The following is a 12,398-nucleotide window of genomic DNA, read 5'->3' as shown; positions in this document are numbered from 1 at the left end:
GGCACACCGCGCTCCTGCATGTAATAGAATGCAACCGTGTTTTTGTTCTGTCCCATGCAGGCATCTCTCGTGTCAGCCCTGAGGGCTTCAGAGGGGGCCACGGTGCCCCCCTCAGTCTTCTTTCACTTCTCAGGGGCCTGCCCTGACCACGGGCTTGCCTTCAACCTGCTCAGACGCCTCTGCACATATCTGCATAGAAAATTGCAGGAGCCGAGTGCCCTCCCCAGCACCTACCGGTACGGGTCCCCTCATTAGCCGGTCCTGCCGTGGTGGCTCCTTCTCCCACTCACCCCCGTGTACCTCCACACAGAGGCCTGGTGTGGGAGCTGCAGCAGAGGCTGCTGCCCAGCGTCGCTCAGTCCCTGCAACCCCGCCAGTCTCTGGTCCTGATCATCGACGGGGCTGACCGGCTGGTGGACCAGAATGGACAGATGATCTCAGACTGGATCCCGAAGTCTCTTCCCCGGGTGAGTATGAGGAGGAGGCAGGGCGGGAGGCAGGTTCGGGAGAAGAGTTGCCACAGGTAGAGAGGAGTTCTCTAATGTTCCCCCTCCTTTCTTCTTTCTTTCCCATCCTTTGCCCAAATACCTCAGCGGGTGCACCTGGTGCTGAGCATGTCTAGTGACTCTTGCTTGGGGGAGACCCTTGAGCAGAGCCAGGGTGCCCACCTGGTGGCCCTGGGGCCACTGAAGCCATCTTCCCAGGCCCAGTTGGTGAGAGAGGAGCTGGCGCTGTATGGAAAGCGGCTGGAGGAGTCGCCTTTTAACAACCAGGTTGGACCTAGGTCAGGGCTGGTTGGGCGGGGGGCGGATCTGGGAGCCCTGTGGATGCAGGCTGATCTGGGAGCCAGGTGGATGCAGGCTGCCGAGGCTGCCTTGTGTGGGATGCGCCTTTGTTTTCTCTAGAACTCCCATGCTGGGCATGATGTCACACACCTGCCCGGTATTTGGGAGGATGAGACAGGAGAATCTCAGGTTTGAGGCCAGCCTCAGCAACTTAGCAAGCCCCTGTTTCAGAATAAAAAATAAAAAGGGTTGAGGGGATAGCTCAGAGATAGAATGCTCCTGGGTCCGATTCCCAATACCAAAATAAACTTTTTACCAGGGGAAGTGCTTGGTAAGATAACCACGATTCCTTATAAGATCACCCTGACTTTCCTCCCAGTGAGCGGCCTCTCCAGGCATGCCAGGATAAGGGGATGAGCCACAGGAGTTCCCCCGGAGTGGCTGGCTGGGAGGTGGAGGGTTGGTCCTGAGGGGATGCTGTAGACCTGTCCCCCGTGGCACTCCCAGAGGAGGAGCCATAAGCTTGGTGCTGGGGACAGAGACAGGCTGTGGCCGGCTCCTTGTGCCCACGCTGAGTCCTCCGTCTCCCCAGATGCAGCTGCTGCTGGTGAAGCGGGCGTCAGGCCTGCCGCTCTACCTGCGCCTGGTCACGGACCACCTGAGGCTCTTCGCACTCTACGAGCAGGTTGGTGGCTCCTCGGCCCCTACGTCCTTACCCAGTTCTATTCTCTACGCAGCTTCTTGGGCTCTTTACTGCCTCCCCATCTCTCCTCCTTGGCGTGGCCCCATTCTCCCCTCACCCCTTCCTTTCCTCCCCAGTGCTCCTCCCTCGTCCCCCCTCCCCACTGAAACCTAGTGTCCTAACCCCCAGGTGTCCGAGCGGCTGCGGGCCCTGCCCGGCACTGTCCCCCTGCTGCTGCAGCACATCCTGGACACGCTAGAGCAAGAACATGGCCGTGACGTCCTGCCGCAAGCCTTGGCCACCCTTGAAGTCACGCGGAGTGGTCAGCGGGTGGGGCAGGACGGGAGGCTGAGGCCCCGGTCAGCTAACCTGGGTTTTGGTGGGTTTAGGCAGAGGGCGCACGGTGCTCTGGTCTGGGCCTCAGCAAGCCCGGGTTTCCAGGTGTGACGGTGGAGCAGCTGCACGCGGTGCTGAGTGCCTGGCGGACGCTGCCCGGGGGGACTGTGAGCTGGGAAGAAGCAGTGGCTGCTGGTAACTGTGGAGACTCCTGCCTCATGGGCCCGTTTGCCTACCTCGTCCAGAGTGTGCGCAGGTACAGGCGCCTGGCCGAGCTCCCACTGACCCCACTGTGCCTGCCCAGCTTAGAGCCAGGCCCCTTGATCCTTTCTTTACTCCATTCTTCCTTCTGTGTACCCCATGCCTGCCCACTAAGCCCTGAATGGACTGCTGTGCCCGTTATCACTATTTGAGGAGGGAAGGGGTACAATGACATGCCCCCCGACCCCTGCTCCTCTCCATCCTTTCTGGCACAGCTTGCTGGGGGAGGGCTCTCTGGAGCGCCCCGGTGCACGCCTTTGCCTCACTGACGGGCCCCTGAGGACAGCGGTGAAACGTCGCTATGGGAAGAGGCCAGAGCTGGAGAGCACAGCACACGCCCTTGTCGCAGGTATGGCAGCCAGTCCACCGGGCGCTGACTGTGTGGCCCGGTGCTCCCACCTACTGGCCCTCTCTCTCCATTCCAGCGGGTAGATGATGCCGCTGGTGTCCCGGGAGGGTGATCTTGGGGCTGCTGTGAGGTGAGCACTTCTCAGCTTCTGTTCTTACAGCTCAGCTCTGGAAGACCTGCGATCCCGACGCCTTAGGCACCTTCCGCAGCTGCCCTCCCGAAGCTCTGGGAGATCTGCCTTACCACCTGGTTAGTCCCCAGGCCCCGTAGGCACCTCTTCCCAAGTAACGTCTTGGGCTGTTCTTAGACCCATCTCCCCTTTATCACCACCACTTCACCCTGCCTCACTCCACCCCAAACTCCCTCTACCTCTCTGCTTTCTGTTTGTCTGCCGTCATTGTTCTTCGGGTCCACTTGTCCTGGATCTAGGTCCTGGTAGCACAGGCGGGGCCCATGGCTACACAACCCCTCCTCAACAGCATCTTCACATCCCTAAAGAATCTCATCTGACTCCCCCAGCTCCAGAGCCGGAACCACAAACTTCTTGCAAAGTTCCTGACCAGTATCCATGTGGTGGCTGCGCACCTGGAGTTGGGTCTGGTCTCTCGGCTCTTGGAGGCGCACGCTCTCTATGGTGAGATGAGGACTGGAAGGTTTCTTCTCTGAGATACAGAATGTGAGGGTGCTCCTGAGGGCCCTGGGCTAGAGGTGTGATGGGAAAACAGCCACATTTCCCTTCCAAGCTGAAAACACCTGGAGGGCGGTGAGCAGGTGGTTCTCAGAGACCTTTTGCTTACATCTCTTAGATAGGAGCTCTCAGACTTTGTTTGGTGGGCAGACAATTATCTGGGAAACGTGTTCAAATTGTAGATCCTGAAATCCCTGGATTCTGCTTCCCTAGGTCAGGGAAAAAGTGGGGCCCAAAGCTTTATGCTTTGAACAGGTGTTTCTGATCTGAGGCCAAGGGTGACACTTAAAAAAACTTACCATTTTATTTTATTTTTTAATTTTGGTGGTACTGGGGTTCCTGGAAACCCTTCTACCTCTGGGCTACACTCCCAGACCTATTTTATATTTTTATTTGGAAACAGGGTCTCTTAAGCCAGAGAGGCTGTCTTCAAATCTGCGTGATCCTCCTGTCTCCGCCTCCCAAGCGCGGGGATTACAAGTGTGCGCCACCACGCCCAGCTATCTTATTTTATTTTTGTGGTACTGGGGGTGGAACCCAGGGCTTTTATACCTCAAGGCTATACTATATATTTTATATATATAGTATATATATAATTTGTGTGTTTGTGGGGGTAATAAGGACTGAATGCAGGGACATTATACCTTCAAACTACACTCCCAGGCTTTATTTATTTATTGTAGTTTTGGGGATTGAGCCCAGGAACATTCACCTTTGAGCCCCCAACCCCGATTTATATTTTATTTTGAAACAAGATTTCATTAAATGGCTGAGGCTGGCCTTGAACCTGTGATCCTCCTGTCAGCCTCCCATGTGTTATGATTACAGGCATGCACAACCAAGCCCATCTCACATCATATTTAATTTGATGCTGAGGTTAGTGGCTCCCTAGTGATATTCTACACCCCCCTTACCCCCTGTAGCGTCTTCAGTCTCTGAGGAGGAACAAATGCCCTTTGAGGCAGATGTTGCAGCATTCCACACCTTCCTGAGGCAGCAGGCGTCACTCCTACACCGGTACCCCCTACTCCTGCACCAGCAGGCCGCCAACCAGCCCCTGGACTCACCTCTTTGCTGCCAGGCCCCTCTGCTCTCCCAGCGATGGCACCTCCAGCGTCCACTACGGTGGCTTAATAAACCCCAGGCCATGGGGGATCAGCCGAGGTAAGGCCCCTGCCTCCACATCCTGGGAAGCCCACCAGAGGGCAACAACAGCCCTTTCTGAAATTAGGCAAGAGCAGACCAGAATCGTGGAAGAGCGGCTTCAGGCATGGAAGGAAATGCAGTAGGTTTCCACTTGCTTTCTTCCCTTAATTCCTCTCTTTTTTTCCTACTTTCTCCAGCTCCAGCCTGACTCTGGAAGTTCCCTCATCTCCCACAGCTGTGGCCTTCTCCCCCAATGGGCAGAGAGCAGCAGTGGGCACTGCTAGTGGGACCGTTTACCTGTTGGATGTGAGAACCTGGCAGGTGTGACTTGCAAAGCTGGGCAGAAGTGACTTTAGAAAACCCTCGCAGATGCCCAAGCTCTAGACACACCCCATCACCCTGGTTGATCAGCACTTTTACCCCCCTCACATCAAATCAAAGGGCCTGGTACTTGCTGCACAGCCTCCATCCCAGGCCGTGTACTTAGCCTGACAAAGGCACAGGGCATAGCACGTTGTCTTTGCCCACCAAGTGGTCAACCTTACTGGGAGATGAGACATACAAGGTAAAAAGGAACCGAATCACAGCTGTTGACACGATAAAGAGCTAGTGGAGAAGCCAGGCATGGTGGCACACACCTGTAATCCCAGTACTTGGGAGTTAAAACAGAGGATCACAGGTTTGAGGCTTGAGGTCAGCCCCAGCAACATAGCAAGATCCTGTTTCAAAATTTAAAAATAATAAAAAGGACTAGGGGTGTAGCTCAGCTCCGGGTTCAATCTCTAGATTGAACCCTCTAGAGAGAGGAGAGAGGAGAGAAGGGGGGAGGGGGAGGGAGAGGGGAGAGGAGAGGAGAGGAGGGGGAGAGAGAGAAGAGAAGAGAAGAGAAGAGAAGAGAGGAGAAGAGAGAGAGAGAGAGAGAGAGAGAGAGAGAGAGAGGAGATGTGTGGGTCATATAGACAGAGGAGACACAGGACAGAGAAGGGCAGGCCTTCTGGTTTGAGCTAGAACTAGAGATTGCAGCAGGGGTGATGGGAGGGCCATAGTAAATTGGGCTGGAGAGGGGAGTCCCACAGCCACAGCTCCTCTCTCCTCTTCCCACCCACACCATCCCGACCCCTGTGACGTGGGGAGTAGGAATGGGGTTTGGGGTGGAGCTGAGGTCGCGGCCCCGCTTGGACCATGAGGTGCACTTGGCCTGTGTTTGGGCTGGGAATGTAGTGGGCCCAGGGCTCCAGCTCTTCTTGCTTGTGGAGGGCCAAGGGAGTGACCTGAGCCACAGCTCCCCACTGGCTCTCACAGGAGGAGAAGTCCCTGGTGAGCCGCTGTGACGGGATCTCCTCTTGTGCCTTCCTCTCGGACAATGCCCTTTTCCTCTCCGCCTTCGATGGGCTCCTGGAGCTCTGGGACCTGCAGCAGGGCTGTCGGTAAGGGGCCTCTCCCCATGTGGACCCTGTGGCCGGCAGCCCCAGCGGCTTGACTTTGTCTTCCTGCAATAGGGTGCTGCAGATCAAGGCTCATCAGTACAAAGTCACTGGCTGCTGCCTGAGCCCAGACTGCCGGCTGTTGGCCACCGTGTGCCTGGGAGGTTGCCTGAAGGTAATGACCAAGGGGCTCTAAACTGTGAGCTTGTTCTTTCAATATGGCAGAGCTGCTGACTGCCTGGCCCAGGGAGGCCTTACCTGCTGAGGCAGGGGCTGGACAAGGCAGCCTTTGGGGCTCTGGACCAAGAAGCTCAGGCCTCTGTATTCAGCACTCTGACTTCGGTCCTCTCTCCTCCAGCTGTGGGACACAGTCCGTGGGCAGCTGGCCTTCGAGCACACCTGTCCAAAGTCCCTGAACTGCATTGCCTTCCACCCCGAGGGGAAGGTAGTAGCCACAGGCAGCTGGGCTGGCAACGTCAGCTTCTTCCAGGTGGATGGACTCAAAGTCACCAAGGTGAGATGCCCCAGGCAGCTCTTGGGGAGGAAACACAGGTGTTCAGGAGTGGGAGTTGGGAAACGACATCTGTATTCTGTGTCATTTTGGGCTTGTTTCCACTTCTGCCCCCCGGTGCAGGAACTGGGGGCCCCAGGAGCCTCTGTCCTTACATTGGCCTTCAACGTGCCCGGGCGGGTTGTGGCTGTTGGCCGGCTGGACAGGACGGTGGAGCTGTGGGCCTGGCAGGAGGGGATGCGGCTGGCCGCCTTCCCTGCCCACTGCGGCTCTGTCACTGCTGTGCATTTCCTGCGTGCTGGATGCCAGCTGCTGACAGCTGGAGAGGACGGCAAGGTCAGGGGACAGCGGGCTTATGGTGGACTCAGAGGAGGGGATATTTGGGTGAGGGTGGGGACCCTTGTTGAGGGAACAGGAGGAGCTTGGGTGGCAGCCGCGGCAGGGAGAGGGCTGTGGTGTTTGCATGAGCTGTTCTCGTGAAGAGTCTCTGAAGCCAGCAGAGTGGCACACACTTGTAATCCTAGTACTTGGGAGTCTCCAATGGGAGGGCTGCAGGTTCGAGGCCAGCTTCAGCAACTTAGTGAGAAGTTGCTTAATCTGTTTCAAGATTGAATAGAAAGGGCTGGTGTGTAGCTTGGAGATGGAATGTCCCTGGGTTCAATCTCCAGTACAAAAACAAACAAAGCAAAAAGAACAAAATGAAAGAAAGAAAGAAAGAAAGAAAGAAAGAAAGAAAGAAAGGAGTCTCTGGAAGAGGGACTCTAGTGGGGCTGGTTGTAGCTGTTGGGAAGGATCAGATGGCGGAGTACCTTTAAGTCCTTTTCTTGGTCTTCAGGTTCAGGTGTGGTCAGGGTCTCTGGGTCAGCCCTGGGGATGTCTGGGCTCCCTTCCTCTGTCTCCTGCCCTCTCTGTGGCTCTAAGCCCAGATGGTGACCAGGTTGCTGTTGGGTACCGAGCAGATGGCATTAGGATCTATAGAATCTCTTCAGGTACAAAAGGGGAACTGGATGGTTTTTTATGCCTTTGCTAAGAGAGGGCGCCCCTTCCCCTGCACTTTGCCAATTGTTCTTTCATTCTCTAGGCGCCCAGGGGGCTCAGTGTCAAATGCTAGATGTGGCAGTATCTGCACTGGCCTGGATAAGCCCCCAGGTGTTGGTGAGTGGTGCAGAAGATGGGTCCCTGCAGGGCTGGACACTCAAGAAAAGCTCTCTCCAGTCCCTCTGGCTCTTGTCCAGATACCAGAAGCCAGTTCTGGGACTGGCCACTTCCCAGGAGCTGCTGGCTTCTGCCTCAGGTACTACTGAGCAGTGTGCAGGATTGCCAGATCATTATTCCTTCTAAATATACTGACACTTTCCACTTGCCTTCAGTTTATACTATATGTACATATGTGTATCTGTATATACACATCTAGGCAATTTTTGTGTGCGTGCAACCTTCACAGTGCTTTTGAATACATGTATCTTTCATAATAATTATACTCTCTGTTTCTTCTTGCTCCTTAATCCTCCTTGGGGCTTCCTAACTCCTAGTAACCCTTCATGTTTCTATCTGGTAGGAGACTTTGCTGTGTGAATAGGTGGGTTTCAGAGAGAGAGAGAGAAAGAGGGAGGGAGGGAGGGAGGAGGGAGGGAGGGAGGGAGGGAGGGAGGGAGGGAGGGAGGGAGAGAGAGAGAGAGAGAGAGAGAGAGAGAGAGAGAGAGAGAGAGAGAGAGATCCCTCACAGATAGCAAGCAGAACATCACACTGGGCCTTTGAGAAGGGGAAAGGTCTTGAGCAGCTGCCATGAGAAGTGCCAGAGGAAGTTAGAGAGAGACAGCACCCACAATCCCAGGACTTGGGAAGCTGAGACAGAATTGTAGGTTCAAGGCCAGCTTTGGGAACTTAGCAAAATCCTGTTTCAAAATAAAAAAGTAGAAAGGGCTGGGGGTGTAGCTCAAAGGTGGAATGCCCCTGGATTCAATCCCCAGTTACCAAAAAAGAGAGAGAGAGAGAGAGAGAGAGAGAGAGAGAGAGAGAGAGAGAGAGAGAGAGAGAGAGAGAGAAAGAAAGGGAGAGAGAGAGAGACTGACAGACAGACAAGGAGCGGCATTCCTGGCCTGAGCTGTATTTCTGTGATGACTGACCCTCGCCCAGGGCCTCACACATTACGTGACTCACTGCTTTCCTCTCTGGCAGCTGTGCCCTCAGCCCCCATGATTGCCCCTGTGTTAGGCCTCTCAGGAGCAGCTTCCTTCCTCCTTCAGGAATCCTCCCTCTCTCTATTTCCACTGCAGAGGATTTCATGGTGCGGCTGTGGCCGAGGCAGTTGCTGACGCAGCCACACAAGGCAGAAGACTTTCCCTGTGGTGCTGAGCTCCGGGGACACGAGGGCCCCGTGACCTGCTGTAGCTTCAACTCCGATGGAGGCCGCCTGGCCACTGGGGGCAGGGATCGGGTGAGCTGCAAGCCCATGGCCCCATAGCCCTCTGATTCCTGGGTTCCTCAGCAGCCCATTTCCCTTTGCTTGTTCTTGCCTTTCGGTTCTGCAAAATCTCCAGCAGATCTGCCCACGAGTGCTTCCTTCACTCCCTCTTTCCTTAAAACATCTTGCCTGTGGGGGCCCTGGTGTTCCTGCCTCCCTCCTGTGGTCTTGACTGCTCCCTCTCCTTGGGACTTATCCAGAGCCTCCTCTGCTGGGATGTGAGGACACTCCAAGCCCCTCTTCTGATTTGCTCCCTTCCTGCCTGTCACCGTGACTGGGTCACTGGCTGTGCTTGGACCACAGACAACCTACTGGTAAGTGATGAGATGGGGTGGTGCAGAGCCCAGCAGGGCTCTGGAGGGCGGGGGGACAACACTCTCCAGTTCACCCTTTTTCTAGCACCCCTTAGTAACAGTCAAGTCAGGTGGCACACACCTGTAATCCCACTACTGGGGAAGCTGAGATAGGAGGATCACAGGTTCAAAACCAGCCTCGTAAATTTAATGAGACTCTTAGCAGCCTAGCAAAACCCTGTTTCAAAATAAAAAAAAATAAGCCAAGTGTGGTGGCTTATGCCTCTAATCACTGTACTTGAGAGGCTGAGACAGGAGGATTGCAGGTTTGAGGACTGTCTCAGCAAGTAGTGAGACTCTCGTCAACCTAGTGAGACTGTTTCAAAATAAAAATAAAATAGGGCTGGGGGTGTAGATTGTATGTAGAAAAATAAATAAAATAAAGTAAGGCTGGTAGTGTAGTTTAGAAGTAGAATACACTTGAGTTTATCCCTAATACCACAAACAAAAACACAAATAAAAAGATAGTGATATAGCTTAGTGGTAGAGTGCACTTGATTTTAATCATGAGTAAAACACACACACACACACACACACACACACACACACACACACACACATGCTGAACTCAGAATAAAAACATTTCCAAGGTTATATCAATGATAAAGCTGAACTATTAAACATTCTGATGAGAAAGCCCATGTTCTTAATAGAACACAGTACTATTGCTCTAGGGCTACCATCTCTTCAGGGTTTGGGATGCCCTGGCCCTGCAGGTAAAAGGTACTGTTAAGATTTCTTTGATTCTAAGGCTCAAAACGAGTTTTAAACCACACATTCAGGCTTGGTGAAGCCTAGTTTCCCAGCATAGGGTCCCCACATTGTTCTCAGAAAGAGCTGAGAGAGGAGGAACATCACTTGAATAGATTCATCTAGTCTATCCCACCCCTCCCTATCTTCTGGACAGCAGGAAGTCTCGTTGGCAGTCCAGCTTTATCTAGATTTATCGATGCTATGTTTTTTTTTTTTTTTTTTTTGGTGGTACTGGGAGAGGAACCCAGGGGCTTTTCTATCTCTGGGCTATACTCCCAGACCTATTTTATACTTTATTTGGAAATAGGGTCTCACTAAGTTGCTGAGAGCCCCCCTAAGTACTTGAGTCTGGCTTCGAACCTGTGCGATCCTCTTGTCTCAGCCTCCCAAGCACAGGGATTACAAGCGTGCACTACCATGCCTGGCCATTGATGTTATGATAATAACAAGAACAATCATGATTATTATACCCTCACTGTGTACCAAGCAGAGTAATAATCCTTTGTATAGAGGCACCCAGCTCCATAGCTGTATCATCATCTTCCCTGAAGAGTTGAGAAAACCAAGTCTTTGATAGCTTTGTGTCCCAGATCACAAGGTGAAGCTAGGATTTGAACCCAGGGGAGCTGGTGCTCTTGATTGCAAGGTGTGCATCCCTCCTCTCCACATTATGAACATTCAGAGAGACTGGAGGGATGCTGACAATCCCATTCCTCTGACTCCTCCCCTGCAGGTCTCCTGCTCCAGTGATGGCTCTGTGGGACTCTGGGACCCAGAGTCCGGACAGCGGCTTGGTCAGTTCCTGGGCCATCAGAGTGCCGTGAGCGCCGTGGTGGCCGTGGTGAGAAGGCAATTGAGAGCCAGGGCCTCTGGGAGGGTACAGGGGCTTTAGGAGACTAGATACCCAGGTGGACTGGGTATCTAGTCCCCAAAGCAGGAGTGAAAAAGAGTGAGATACTTGGGATTGATCGCAGTGTTGAGGCGGAGGGTTGATATGGAGAGGGGACCATAAAAACACTGCATGGACATCATGGCAGAATTGCAGTCCTGCGCCATTGAGCTCACTGTTCCTGAGTTCTCCTCACTCTTTGACACCTTCTGAGTCCCTGATGCTCAGCCCTCACCTCTTGGAGTCCTACTTCCTATGCCCTGCTCAGTATGGCTCGGATCTGATCTTGGGCTTTGGGGGCAGGAGGAGCACGTGGTGTCCGTGGGCCGGGATGGGACCTTAAAAGCGTGGGACCACCAGGGCGTGGAGCTGACCAGCATACCTGCTCACTCAGGACCCATCAGCCACTGCACAGCTGCCCTGAAGCCCCGCCCAGGTGGTGAGATGTCATCTCCTCTTCCCCGCCGCCTCATCCCTGCTCACCTGCTCTTTCCATTTTCTGACTCCATCTCTGTGTCTTATCAGCTGGACAGCCTGGATCAGAGCTCCTAGTGGTGACTGTTGGACTGGACGGGGCCACACGGTTGTGGTATCCACTCTTGGTGAGTTCCCTGAAGAACTGGGGTGGGGGGAGGATGGAGAACACATGTGGGGTAACCTTTTGCTGATGTTTGAGGTTGGGCATAAAGAATGAGTAGGAGTTTTCTGGACCTTTAACAGCTGTTGGGTCAACCCTCCGATGGTCCATCTGCATTCCTTCCTGCTAGGTGTGCCAAACCTGCACCCTGCAGGGACACAGTGGCCCAGTCAGTGCAGCGGCTGTCTCAGAGACCTCAGGCCTCCTGCTCACCACCTCAGAGGATGGTTCTGTACGGCTCTGGCAGGTACCTAAAGAGGCAGGTGAGTGAGGCCTGGAGAGAGGCAAGGCATGAAAGTGGGCTGTGTTACTGGGACAAAGGTCCAGGGATCCTGGCATGGCAGCACATGCCTCTAATCCTAGCACTTGTGTGGCTGAGACGGGGGGAATAGCAGGTTCTCAGCAACTTAGCGAGATCCTGTTTTAAAATAAAAAATAAAAAGGGCTGGGGGTACAGTTTTGAGATAAAATACCTCTTAGTTCAGTTCCTGGGGTGGGGGGAATAATGTCAGCTCTCTGACCTAGAAGTAGCCTGGGTCCCAGTGAATTGCTTTCTTTTTTCTCCAGATACCACACACGTGTCCAGGAGTTCTGCAGCCATCACTGCCGTGTCCTGGGCACCAGATGGGTCTGTGGCAGTGTCTGGAAATCAAGATGGGGAGCTGACCCTGTGGCAGGAAGCTAAGGCTGTGGCCACAGCACAGGTCGGTGAGGCAACCTAGCTCTTGGTTGATGTGAATTCTGCCCTGGCTGCGTGTTGAATGGTATCTGGCAGGGTTAGAGGAGGCGTGTGTGCCTGGGAGGGGAAAGAAGGACAATCCTGGCTTTTCAGAACTGAAAAACTGGAACTTGTTCTGCACACCAGGCTCCAGGCCGGGTCAGTGCTCTCATCTGGTCCTCGGCACACACCTTCTATGTTCTCAGCGCTGATGAAAACATCAGCGAGTGGCAAGTGGAACTACAGAAGAATTCTACATCCAGAAAATTCAGGTGAAACGGGCATCTGGGAGGATGAGAGAGGAACAGTTGCCCCTTACACCTGGGATTTTATTCAGACAACTCGATTTGTGCTTCTGAACTAGGTCAAGAGATGCTATGGGGCAGGAAATTGTTTTCTGCT

The 12,398-nt window shown here is 53.8% G+C and overlaps 1 protein-coding gene across 1 annotated transcript in view; it reads left to right on the top strand.

The window, feature by feature from the left end:
- The window catches only part of TEP1 (telomerase associated protein 1), a gene marked incomplete at both ends in the record, with an annotated part of 59,211 nt that overhangs the window by 42,190 nt on the left and 4,623 nt on the right, over positions 1-12,398 (top strand). Inside the window, 25 exons of the mRNA XM_080707069.1 lie at positions 61-236; positions 311-467; positions 594-773; positions 1,378-1,470; positions 1,657-1,789; positions 1,909-2,059; positions 2,280-2,413; positions 2,574-2,662; positions 2,933-3,047; positions 4,025-4,265; positions 4,445-4,568; positions 5,550-5,674; positions 5,747-5,846; positions 6,030-6,185; positions 6,306-6,518; positions 7,018-7,171; positions 7,264-7,476; positions 8,459-8,619; positions 8,847-8,960; positions 10,486-10,593; positions 10,945-11,077; positions 11,167-11,243; positions 11,409-11,541; positions 11,846-11,982; positions 12,144-12,268. Of these exons, the coding sequence (XP_080563195.1) occupies positions 61-236; positions 311-467; positions 594-773; positions 1,378-1,470; positions 1,657-1,789; positions 1,909-2,059; positions 2,280-2,413; positions 2,574-2,662; positions 2,933-3,047; positions 4,025-4,265; positions 4,445-4,568; positions 5,550-5,674; positions 5,747-5,846; positions 6,030-6,185; positions 6,306-6,518; positions 7,018-7,171; positions 7,264-7,476; positions 8,459-8,619; positions 8,847-8,960; positions 10,486-10,593; positions 10,945-11,077; positions 11,167-11,243; positions 11,409-11,541; positions 11,846-11,982; positions 12,144-12,268 (3,542 nt within the window). The remainder of the gene's footprint in view (positions 1-60; positions 237-310; positions 468-593; positions 774-1,377; positions 1,471-1,656; positions 1,790-1,908; positions 2,060-2,279; positions 2,414-2,573; positions 2,663-2,932; positions 3,048-4,024; positions 4,266-4,444; positions 4,569-5,549; positions 5,675-5,746; positions 5,847-6,029; positions 6,186-6,305; positions 6,519-7,017; positions 7,172-7,263; positions 7,477-8,458; positions 8,620-8,846; positions 8,961-10,485; positions 10,594-10,944; positions 11,078-11,166; positions 11,244-11,408; positions 11,542-11,845; positions 11,983-12,143; positions 12,269-12,398) is intronic.

Source organism: Muscardinus avellanarius (assembly GCF_963383645.1).
Source record: "Muscardinus avellanarius genome assembly, chromosome: 12".
NCBI lineage: Eukaryota > Metazoa > Chordata > Mammalia > Rodentia > Gliridae > Muscardinus > Muscardinus avellanarius.
Note: the sequence above shows the minus strand (reverse complement) of the source record. Positions and strands in the feature narration are given on the sequence as shown.